The following is a 12170-nucleotide window of genomic DNA, read 5'->3' as shown; positions in this document are numbered from 1 at the left end:
TTAATACATCAGGTCAACTGCTCCTGTGATTGTCCCTGAATCTTTTGGCTTTGAAAAGGGAAACTCAAATCCAGCAAATCGGATTAGCAGGGCATTGAGGAAGTGCACCAGGGAGCAAACCAGGATGGTCCAGAAGGAATTTGCAAACTGTTCACTGTGAGTCTTGAATGTAAAAGTTCCCTCCTTGAAATTAGCAATTTTCTCTGAAAGGTGGTGGATCTTCACCTCTGAGGAGAAGAGGATCATGATGAGGCAGCCACAGGAACCTGAAAGGGAGGGAGAGATGCTCATCACCTCAGCAATCCCTCAGCCACACTGTATGATGTGAGCTGCAGCCAAATACCACATGGAGAATGTTTGTATGGCCCTTGGCTTTAATGGGGATTCTTTTTGGAATCCAAGCCAATGGCTACAGAAATGGGTAAGCTTTCCTAAGTGAATGTGGCTCAGGACCAGGAGTATTTAGCACGGCTGCTTTAGTGCCCTGAGGTGGTGAAATGTCTGTGCTCCTGGTCAGCTTTAAGTTGCTCATTGTCCCACTGAGCATAAGGGAGCCCTCTGGGTGCCTGAACAGAAGCACATACTGAACTCCTTCGTTAACTGATGATTGTAAGGTGTAATGCCCTCTAAAGTCAGGGTAGCTCTGCCTGTCAGCCAAGCCAGCAGCCCGGGGAGCGGGTGTGTGGCAGAGGGATGGGACCCCTGTTATCCCTGCATGGCTGTGGCTCTCCTCAGAGCCCACGAGCTGCTGCCAGCCTCGGGGTCTCCCTCTCTCTGGCTGCTCAGCTCTTCTGTCCTTGGGAAGGCTGTGCTGCTCCAAGTGGTGACCTCACTCACACTGTCTGGAACCCTCCTGTTGTGGAAGCAGCTGCATCACTGGCACATTTGGGATGGTTTGCCCCCCTTTTTCTACTCTGGTGGGGTTCCCATGTCGGACTGTGTGTGGTGATGCCACTCCAGCCCTGGGTTCTGGGGCCCTTCTGCCAGGGCTTCCTGCAGCTGCTCGCCCCTTCCCATCCTGCCACCCACCCTCAGGAGGGATTTCCCCAGTTTGTGTCTCAGATTCAACTTGGAAAATGCAGGTTTTGATAAGGCAGCCGCCCTCCTGCCTGCCCTGCTTTTGCTGGTTTGGAGCCTGTGCAGCCACAGCTGAGCTCTCTCTGGGCTGGGCAGTGGGTGCTGGGCAGTGCTGGTGGGCAGTGGGTGCTGGACAGTGGTGCTGGGCAGTGGGTGCTGGGCAGTGGGTGCTGGTGGGCAGTGGTGCTGGGCAGTGGGTGCTGGTGGGCAGTGGGTGCTGGACAGTGGGTGCTGGTGGGCAGTGGGTGCTGGTGGGCAGTGGGTGCTGGACAGTGGTGCTGGGCAGTGGGTGCTGGGCAGTGGGTGCTGCTGGGCAGTGGGTGCTGGACAGTGGGTGCTGGACAGTGGGTGCTGGACAGTGGGTGCTGGTGGGCAGTGGGTGCTGGGCAGTGGGTGCTGTACAGTGGGTGCTGGTGGGCAGTGGGTGCTGGTGGGCAGTGGGTGCTGGGCAGTGGTGCTGGGCAGTGGGTGCTGGGCAGTGCCAGCCTGGGCGCAGCCCAGGACACTCACAGCAGATGAAGCTCCAGAGGTAGAGCCCCACGGGGCCCTGCAGTGTCTCGTAGGGGCTGCCAAAGGCGTTGAGCATGAAGAACCCTGCTCCCACCAGGGCAAAAACAATCAGCACTGTGCAGAAGAGAAGGACACTGACGTGGATACTCGCAGGGATAATTCTGAGCAAATCCGGAAAAACTGAAAACAAAACAAACACAACATCATTATACACATTAGGCAAAGTTGTCTCTGATCTCAGGCCGGGGGTTCCTGCTTGTTTGTGAGAATTGTTTTAATCCTGCTCTTCTAAATGCAACCAGACTAAATTATTAAGTAGAAATGGTTTTTATGGATGTTTGGAGGCAGAAAAATTCTGTGAAACTCAGAATCATAGACTGGCCAGGAGAGAGAGAGCAACCAGCTCCAGGGAAAGCTTCCCCTCCCCTTCCTGAGGGTGGTATTTGGTCCTTAATGTGAGAAACATCTTCTGGGGAAAAGCCAGGAAGCTGCATGTGAGGGGGCAGGGTGTCACCGAGGCCTTCCTCAGTGCTGGTGTTATGGGTCTGACCTCCCTGGCCTAAAGGCTTGGCCATCCACTCTTCTCTGGGAGTGGGACAACAAATCTTTCTTTAGACCTTGTTTTCATTTATGTTCATGAGGTTCCACAAAGGGCTGTGATGTGGGAAAGGAAATTATGCTGTGATTGTGGATGCACAAATTCAGGAATAATTTATTCTAAATATTTTTATGCAGCTTTTAGCCTACTGTTTCAAATTGTGGTCCTGTTTGTCTAGGACTCAGGGATAGTCATTCAGACACCAGGAGAAAATGATTTTTAAAAATTCCTGTTTGTTTGGCAAACCAGGTGTTTTGGAAGGAACTGTGAAGTACATTTCACTGCTCCTGATGCATGGGGGTGTGACTGAGGTGAGGTAAAAATGCCTGGTGCTGCTTTGCTGGGCTGAAATGTGTGGAGAGTAAAGCAGCCTCACATCAATTACTCCTCCTTGTGAAGTCTGTACCAGCAAACTGCTCTGCAGCTCCACAGGAACACAGAGCAGCAGGTAATGGGGTATCAAGTCCATTTATCTCCCTGACTAAATGAAAGGGAGTGAATGAAACAAATGTCTGCAAAACTCATGCAGTTCAAGGAGGCCAAGTGCACGGGTCAGGGCAGAGCCGGCAGAAGCCCAGGCTGGGTGGGAACGTGCTGGGGGCTGCCTGAGGAGAAGGATGGGGGGCTGAGGATGAGAGCTCCCCGTGCTCTGCACCCACAGCCTCCCTGCCCCGGGCTGGTCCAGCACTGGGAGCAGCAGGGGAGGGGGTTCTGCACCCCTGCCCTGCCCAGGGGGGCTCCAATGCAGAGCTGCCTCCAGCTCAGGGCCCAGCACCAAACACCACAGAGCTGCTGGGGGAGTCCAGAGGAGGCCACAGGCCAGGCTGGGAGAGCTGGGGGTGTTCAGCCTGGGGAAGGGCAGGCTCTGGGGAGATCTCAGAGCCCCTTCCAGTGCTTCCCTGTGCAGAATTCCTACAAGGAATAGCACTAGCTCCTGTGACACTATCTGATGTTTTGGGAAAACATGTAAAGCTCTGTATTTAATAATAAAATTTTGTACAGTTTGTTTTAAGAAAATAAATTACAGCATGGTATTGAATCCTCCCCTGGGCACCTGCATCTATAGCTGGTTCTGTTGTTAACATTTTATATATGATGTATTAGGAAAAATTAATTCCAGAAGCAATGTTGTCTTGAAAGGAAAACATTCCTCCATGGTCCTGAATGAGCCCATGTGTGCTATGCATGGCAGAGACCTTTAGAAAATGAACCACTGACCTAGAAACTGATGGGAATGAGTGGGAACAAATGGAGCAGAAGTTTTCCCCAGCTGAACTGGGTTTGCTGGCTGAGCAAATTCATGTTACAATTACAAGAGGTACAGTGGTCAGAGGGGAGCATTTAATGGGAACAAGCGTAGAACTAAATCATTTAGCCTGTTTTCCATGTCTGTTCTCAGACACGCTCAAGTGCAGTGAGTGCATGAAGCTATGGCTGTGTTTTATAAGTTTGTTCTGCTTTCGAAATGCTCCTGCTGAGCTTCCAAGGTCCCGAGGTGATGGGAGGGGGCTGCTGCAGCCCCAGGGAGCAGGATCAGTACCTTGTTCTCAGTGCTCTCTAGCTGGATGCCCCTGACCCCTCACAGCTGTCACTGACTGGACCTGAGTGTCAGTGCCAGAGCTGCTGGACCAGCCCTGCTCATGTCTCCCCTACAGCCCTAAACCAAACCCTTGGGACTGCATAGACCCCTCTGAAAATTCACCCAGGGTGCAATAACTGCACACTGGGGTGGCACACAAAGCAATCAAGAGGGAACTTCAGCATTATAAACAGACTAATGATGGACTTTAGAGAGAGCACATACTAATACCATATTAAATTAGCTTGATTTACCATTTTGGGAAAGTGATATATAGTAATTAATTTCTGGCACCTAGTCTGGCAACCTTCCCTTGCACTAAATCATGGGTGTGAGCAACTTGCATGTGCTGCTGCAGCAGAATGATTGTAGCCTGTGCTGTAGTAACTTCAGGAGAGGTGTTGTACACACAGCAAAGGGCTTTTACTGCCTGTTCCGCGTGCTGCTGGATACAAATGTGTCTCATTTCATAATTTTTTAATTGGTATCCTTTTCCTTGAAGATTAATAGGTTATGAATGTAAAGTGAAGCCATTACTAACACTTGGACGTTCTGTGTGTCAGGTACCAAGCCTGCCATCATTCCCCAGACAGCCTCCCCCAGTCCTTCCTCCAATTAGTGCCACAGATTGCAAACTTTTGGGCTGCTTTCTTTCTCAATAGCAGCCAGTGCCCCAGTTCTTCCCTGAGGCTCCTGCTGGTTTAGTTCATTCTTCCTGACAGCACAGAGGAAGATGGCAGGGATTAATTAAACCTCCCAAATATTCTTTTTAAAGTAATAGTAGAAATTTTTTGGAATGTGGCTATCTGTGTAACCGCATCATAGATTCTCAGAGACATTGGCCAGGCTCTATTAGTATCACAAAGTGATTGACCCCGCAGAGCAGAGCAGGGGCAGGGCAGCGCTGCTTTGGCGGATCCCGCGCTGCGGGGCCCGTCCGGCCCCGCCGGTGTCCGTGCGGGCATTCCCGCTCCCGCCGGTGTCCGTGCGGGGCATTCCCGGCCCCGCCGGTGTCCGTGCGGGCATTCCCGCTCCCGCCGGTGTCCGTGCGGGCATTCCCGCTCCCGCCGGTGTCCGTGCGGGGCATTCCCGGTCCCGCCGGTGTCGGTGCGGGCATTCCCGCTCCCGCCGGTGTCCGTGCGGGGCATTCCCGGTCCCGCCGGTGTCCGTGCGGGACATTCCCGGCCCCGCCGGTGTCCGTGCGGGCATTCCCGCTCCCGCCGGTGTCCGTGCGGGCATTCCCGGCCCCGCCGGTGTCCGTGCGGGCATTCCCGGCCCCGCCGGTGTCCGTGCGGGCATTCCCGGCCCCGCCGGTGTCCGTGCGGGCATTCCCGCTCCCGCCGGTGTCCGTGCGGGCATTCCCGGCCCCGCCGGTGTCGGTGCGGGACATTCCCGGCCCCGCCGGTGTCGGTGCGGGACATTCCCGCTCCCGCCGGTGTCCGTGCGGGCGTTCCCGGCCCCGGTGGCCGCTGCGAACACCTCGGTACTCACATGAGAAGTGCAGGGGCCGCCCGCCGAGCCCGCACTGCCGCACCCGCTGCCCGGAGAAGAGCCCGTACTGGATGTCGCCGATGAACTTGTGCAGCTCCGCGCCGCTGGCATTGACGAGCAGCGCTCCGGTGGTGCAGAGGACGGAGCCCCTCACCCAGAGCTGCGAGCCCACGGCCGCCGCCGTGCCCAGCGCGCAGGCCAAGCTCAGCACCCCGGCCGTGCAGAAGAGCAGCTTCTTCTGCTGCGCCGGCATGCTGGCACGGGGGCCGCGGCTGCCGGCGGGGAGGCGGTGCCCGGGGCCTGGGCGGCAGCAGCCCGGATGCTGGAGAGCCACAGAGCCCTGCCAGCCCTGTCCCGAGAGCCCCAGAGACCACCCAGCCCTGTCCCGAGAGCCCCAGAGCCCGGCCAGCCCTGTCCTGAGAGCCCCAGTGCCCGGCCAGCCCTGTCCCGAGAGCCCCAGAGCCCGGCCAGCCCTGTCCTGAGAGCCCCAGTGCCCGGCCAGCCCTGTCCTGAGAGCCCCAGTGCCCGGCCAGCCCTGTCCTGAGAGCCCCAGAGCCCGGCCAGCCCTGTCCTGAGAGCCCCAGAGCCCGGCCAGCCCTGGCTGGAGGATGCTGTAAATGCTCTTCCTCCCTGTGCCCTTCTGTACAGCTTCGCAGATGTTTCAGTGCATCTTCTGTCACTTGATAGCGAGGGTTTAAGGTGACAGATCTCTGTAATTTGAGGAGTGCTCTGCTCGCCCCAGCCCCCGGGGAGTGGATGACTTGGGGGTTCAGATCAGGAGCTTGGCTGCTCTATCTGATTGTCTGCTCTCCATAAAGGAAGATTTCAGAGGGTTTATTTTTGGAGGTTTTCTTCTAAAGCTAGCAATGCTGAGCCTGCTGTCTTGTGGTTTTTTGGTTGTTGTTTTCTTTTCTTGGTTTTGGGCTTTGGGTTTTTTTTTTCCCCATCTGGGTGTATTTCTTTTTTCCTGTTTTTTAAGATAATGCCCGGGTACCACACAGCACCCTGCCAAACCAGGAGGTCTCTCTTCAGTATCCAGTTGCCCTTGGGCACTTGCTGGCAGTTGCTTTCCCTGTCAGGGTGTTCCTGGCAGGGGCAGTGTGTCTGTTGTGTACAGTGTGTGTTTGGGCTGCAGCTTGCAGGATGGTCAGGCAAACATTTAAACATAGGCTCATTTGTAGAGTGCTGCTGTTAATATATTTAGGCTTGTTTGCAACCCCGTGTCTAGTCTTGCTTTTCCAAAGTGCCTCATGGTTGTAGTGTCCAGAGATGCAGCACAGGGAGAGCACGTGGCACAAATAATGGGTAGAAAGGGGAAAAGTTTTCATGCTTGCATTCTGTAACTCTGGTGGAGTTACAGCACCTGAGGAGAGGACAGCTCTGCTGGGTGAGGGGAGGGTGCTCTGCGGAGCAGGACAGGGGCCACAGGCTGTGATGGGCTGCTGCCCTGTCAGTAAGGTGGGCAGCTGTGGGATATTCCCTGGTGGAGGAAAAGGGAGCCCTGGAGATTTCCTCCTGGAGAAGCTCGTGGTGTCTGTCTGTCTTCTGCACCTCTGCTGGGGGAAGGAGTGGCTGTGCTGCCTGGGATGGCCAGGCCTTCCCTCTGGGATAGGGGATTTGCTCCCTGCATCTGCTCCTGCTCTGGACCCCCGTGAGCCTGCTGAGTGTGCCTGGGCAGTGCCAGCCCCGCTCTGACCTCTGCCAGCTCTGGCCTGCCAGAGCTCCTTGGCTCTTTCCAGCCTGTCACTGCTGCTTGGGCCACTGCAGGACACTTTGTGTTGGTTTTGTCACATTTATGAGCGGTTTATATTGCCTTACTAACTTCTACAGTTTTCAAGACTGTAAAACAGAAGAGTCTGCTTGCTTGTGTTTGTTGCTTGGCAATCACAGGAATATCAAGAGAGTAATTATTTTCTGAGGAATGATGAGCTGTGTTTGTTTGCCTTCCCGAGCCCTGATCTGGTGAGGCTTGCCCAAAGCCTCCTGCTGTTGTTTGCTCAGTGTTTCTCCCCGGGGCTGCACAGCAATGTCCTGCTGCAGGACTCTGCTGATGCTCGTGGGACCACAGCATCATGGAACAGGTCAGGGACCTCTGCAGATGATGTGATCTGTGCCCTCCCCAGGGAAGGTCACCAAAGCAGGTTCCCCAGGACTGTGAGGCGGGGTTTAACACTGCCCCAGAGCTCGGGGCAGTGTTTCACAGAGCTCTCCTGGTGGCAGCTCCCTCTCTGAGGGCTGCAGCTTTCCTGGCTGTGGCAGTGTGGGAAGTCCAGAGCCCAGGGCAGGCAGGGCTGTTCCCAGGGAGGGTGTGTTGGTGCTCTCTGAGGAAGGGAAGTGGGGGAGTATCCTCGTCCTCTCTGCTGAGGGGCCTGAGCCTGCAGGTCAGATTCCCTCTGGTTCTCAGTGTGCTGTGGCTTTTTTTCTTTTGACCATGGATTTGTTCTGGGAATGCTGGGTTTGTCTCTGTCCTGGGGGGCTGGGCTGTGCTGTGACCTCTGGCAGTGTTGCAGTGGCTCTCTACTGGTGACACAGCTGGTTCTCCTCCTGCTCAGCCTGTGCTGTTTGGGTCTGTGTGTGATGTTCTGCGCTTTTCTGTCCCATTTCCCTCGTGCTGCCACGCGGGTCTGCAGCTCAGCCTGGTTCAGACATGCTCCCCATCTTTCCAGAGGAATTTCTCTGGGCAGTGTTTGCCAAGGTGCTGCATTTAATCCAGACCTGGACTGGGGGAGCTTCCCAAGGAGCAATGCAGCAGTCTCAAAAATAAACACCTTTAGGATGAGCCAGCTTGCTCCATTTCAGGTGATGCTGAAGGTCTGACCCCAAAGAGCAGAACATTCTTCTCTGGCTCTGCTGGCTGCCAAATGCTGCGGGGTGGTGGCACCTGGGACAGGCCATGGTAACAGGAATATTTGGAAGCCTGTCAATGCAAAATGTTTCTTCTGAAGTAAATGTTAAGTTCACGGTGCATATAAATTACTCCTTTTTGCTTTAAAGTCTTGACAGAGGAGTTGATTTTAATTGATGTCTTAAATTTTCAAATTTTCATTTTTCACATGTAGGTTCTTTCTCTAAGCTGAACAACAATTTTTTTTTCTTTCTTTTTTTTTTTTTTTCTTTCTTTTTTTTATTTGTTTTGTTTTGTTTTGTTAAGCCTTTTACCATTTTGCCATGGTCAGGGAACCCACACATCCACCTTACCCGTGCAGGTTCGGGTGTCACCTGCTGGGCAGGCCGTGGTGAGCACCTGGCAGCCCTGCGGAGCCCCGGGCAGGGTGCACAGCCCCGAGCAGGGTGGCACAGTCCCGGGCAGGGTGGCACAGTCCCGGGCAGGGTCTCACGGCCCCGGGCAGGGTCTCATGGCCCCGGGCAGGGTCTCATGGCCCCGGGCAGGGTCTCACGGCCCCGGGCAGGGCGGCACAGCCCCGGGCAGGGTGGCACAGTCCCGGCCAGGGTGCACAGCCCCGGGCAGAGTCTCACGGCCCCGGGCAGGGTCTCACGGCCCTGGGCAGGGTGGCACAGCCCCGGGCAGGGTGCACAGCCCCGGGCAGGGTCTCATAGCCCCGGGCAGGGCGGCACAGCCCCGGGCAGGGTCTCACGGCCCCGGGCAGGGCGGCACAGCCCCGGGCAGGGTGCACAGCCCCGGGCAGGGTCTCACGGCCCCGGGGAGCTGCCCGGGCTGCCGAGCCGCCCCACGGCCGCTGGATGTCGGCCGCTCCCCGCTCCCGGCGCTCCGGCGCTGCAGCGGTGCCACCGCCAGCTGTGCTGTTCGTCTCCTTTTCGTCTCTTGTTTCCTTCCCCCGATAAACTTCTGCTTTTCCCTGGCAGAAGAGCCCGTAAGTCACGAGGTTGTGTACACTCTTTCCAGCCGGCAGCTCAAGTCAGCCTGTAAGGATTTTAGTTTGTACGTAGGATGTCCACAGCTAGGACATCTGCCCACTGACATTGTTATTGTTGGTAAAAATGTTCTTTGAAGGACAGCTGTCTGCTGCCTGTGTTTTGATGTGAGCCCAAGTGAAGCATGTTTGGAAGCTATTTCCTGTCAGTTTTTCCAGTTTTAGTATCTTGGTTTGAGCCTTTATTACGGATCACAAGTGTTTTAGTGGTGGGCTTGGCAGTGCTGTCCTAATGTTTGACTTGATGATCTTAAAAGCCTTTTCCAGCCTGAATGATTCTGTGATTGTCTCCCAGCTGGCTCCTGTGAGGCAGATTTCCATCCAGGCAAGGGGCTCCCCTCAGCCCAAACCCCAGCACTCAGTGTGCCTGACACAGGCTCAGCTCTTTGCTCATGAAGTTTCAAATAATAAAAGCAGTTGTTGAATGGTTTTGATGGGGGGGTCTGACGGCCCATAAAGAGGAAACAGCACAATGAATACAGAGACAGGGTTGCTGCCTGGTGAGTGTGGCCATGTGCCCTGAGCAATGAAAGGACCTCTCATTTCTGGTTCTCTTTGACTTGTGTGGGTTCCTCAGGAGATTTTCCTGAGTAGGAGGACTCAAAATCTGGAAATCTCTTCTGTGTCATAAAGCAGGACATTCACTTTCTTTTCAGATGGGATTGCAGAGAAAACTACTGACCTTATTTCTGGCCACAAGTATTTTCCATGTGACATTTCCTTGACCCAAATCACCTCTTGTGCCCAGCTCCGGAATGGTTTTCACACTGGTGATTACTGTGAAGGTGTAAATCCAGCAAACAGTCTGTACTGCTGCTGCACAGCACCAGTCCTGTCTTGGAGCATCTGTGACTCGTCTGCAGCCCCAGTCAGCCATGGAGTCCCTGTGAGGAGTTGATTTGGGCAGAAACAGAGCCCTCAGAAGGGTGAGCTGGAGAATGCAAGAGTGACTTTCTTATGTCTGTAACCACTCCTCTGTGAGTTCACCTGTCATTTTCCCAGGGCTTAAACCCACTCAAATTTCACCTAACATTTGAACTGCATGTATTTTATTATCTGCCATAGTCTGTCACAGGTGCCACCATTGAAGGGAACTGAGAAAGAGTGGCTTTTACACCTCTTAATCCTTTTAAAGAGGTTTAGAGGTTTAGAATGGTGAGGGTGAGACTCTTGAAATTGTCAGTCTCCTGTGCAGCAAAATACAGCTTGGTTAAGTAGAGCTTGAACTGGAGCTCAGCAGTGGGGGGATAGCTGGTCCATGCAGCCTGGGAGCAGGATTTTCTAGCCAGTGTGCAGCACTGAATGGAGGGCAGAAGAGAGTGATTGATTTTTAAGAACTGATGTTGAATTTCTTGAAATCACCACGTAGAATCCTGAAACTCCACGGGTTGTAGGAGTTTATTTATGCACATAGGGCCCCGCTTTTAAAGCTTAGAGCTCTGTCCTTGTATTTAGTCTTATTTAGTTATTTCTGATGTTGTCTTTGAAGTCTATCTGAATTCTTATGATGCCAAGGGATGTTTTTCACTTAAGAGTGAAAAAGTCCTGTTTTGAATTGGTTCTCACGAATGGGGCTTGTGACAAATGCAGAGAGTTGGTATTTGTCTTTCTGAGATCACTTTTCTGGAAATGAAACAGACAAACAAAACTCCCCACCCCACTGTGGGAAAGGAGCTCTGATGGGTCTTGGAGCCATGGAGCTTCAATTTAACATTTTTAACTACGTGAGAGACCCAAATCTGATTATGTTGGGCTGCTTGACAGGAAAGAGAGACAAGATGAGCAAAATAGTATCTGCAGAATCAGTTTGTTTCCCCAAGCCCTGGGAAAATAGAGCATGTTCTGAGCAGTCTTGTAATGGTTTGAATAATGCAGTTAGCATTGCTTTGGTTGCTCAAATTGCTTAGTTACCTGTGTGGGTGTTTTCATCCTTAACTATTTTAGAAAATCCAACAGCAGGTCCCTGCTCATCTAAAGGAGGTAAAGTACAAAATCTCTCTGGAATGAAAAAAAATATTCTGTGACTTTGATAACTTAAGGGGAACACACAGCTTCAAAGTAATTTTTCTTGTGACCTTAATGCTGCTCTTTGAGCAGTTTGAGCCCCCCTGAAGCGTGGTCTGCACTTGTCCAGGCTGGACCAGCTGCAGGTGCAAGACCCCAGATAAGACAAATCAGAGCCTGAATATTCTGAGAGGTTGATGCATTCGGGGTGAACGTGGTGCTGCAGGGAGGAAGCCCTGAGGTGCAGCCTTTGTGAGACAGGAAGCCCTGTGGCTCCGCATTTATTTCCAGTCAAAAGCAAAATAATGTGTTTGATGGTCAGACCCCTCAGCCTCGCTTGTCTCAGTGCTGCCAGGGCCCTGTGTTCCAAGAACCCAGTGTGTGGGAATGGCTCTGCTGGTGCCAACTTGCCCAACAAAAGCCTGCATCAGTGGAGACAGAGTCTCTTGGGTGTTCTGCACTGTCATCAGAAATCTATAGCATCTCTGGTGCTGTCAGCAGCTGACTGCATCTCACCGCAGCAGTGGTGATGTCACCACGTTGCTTTATTTGGGTAAGAGAAGCATTTCCCCTGCACCCTCCCTGCCCCGGCTGTGTGGGCACACAGCAGCCTTGTTCAGCACAAGCTTGTGTCCTGTTTTCCTGAGGAGGGAAGCTGGGGCAGCTGTGGAGCAGGAACTTTCCTGGTCTCGGGTCTGTAATTCCCAATCACTCTGAGGGAAGCGTTCACTTGCTGAGGGTGCCGTGCTTGGCTCCAGCCCTTGTGATGGTCCCTGCTCTGTGCAGCTCCCACTGATCTTGGGGAAGGAGGGGAAATCACATCTCTCAAATTTGCAGGTTGGTATTTTGAAGTCTTCAGAGATGGTGGCCAGCTTGGGAGGGATGAGTGAGATGAGCAGAGCCAGCTCAGGAGCACACAAGGAACTGGATATAAGCACATCACACCCCATTGCTGCTCTGCAAGTGCAGGGTTCTAAAGACACACGGTGTCTCTTAAAAATATCAGAAAAAAATGCAG

The 12170-nt window shown here is 53.5% G+C and overlaps 1 protein-coding gene across 2 annotated transcripts; it reads right to left on the bottom strand.

Moving 5' to 3' along the window:
- On the bottom strand, nucleotides 1-7115 carry CLRN1 (clarin 1). 2 transcript variants are annotated; one of them, XM_063408548.1, is made up of 4 exons: nucleotides 5256-7115; nucleotides 1588-1767; nucleotides 1136-1154; nucleotides 1-286 (listed from the first exon to the last, which is right to left on the bottom strand). In XM_063408548.1, exons 1-4 carry the CDS (start codon nucleotides 5506-5508, stop codon nucleotides 1-3), a joined length of 738 nt encoding a protein of 245 aa, XP_063264618.1. In that variant the 5' UTR covers nucleotides 5509-7115. The 2 variants fall into 2 exon arrangements, with proteins under 2 accessions (XP_063264618.1, XP_063264619.1); XM_063408549.1 differs by lacking the exon at nucleotides 1136-1154 and having other exon boundaries at nucleotides 1-266.
- Between the last annotated feature and the right edge of the window lie 5055 nt (nucleotides 7116-12170).

This window comes from Prinia subflava, chromosome 11, assembly GCF_021018805.1.
Source record: "Prinia subflava isolate CZ2003 ecotype Zambia chromosome 11, Cam_Psub_1.2, whole genome shotgun sequence".
Classification (NCBI taxonomy): domain Eukaryota; kingdom Metazoa; phylum Chordata; class Aves; order Passeriformes; family Cisticolidae; genus Prinia; species Prinia subflava.
Note: the sequence above shows the minus strand (reverse complement) of the source record. Positions and strands in the feature narration are given on the sequence as shown.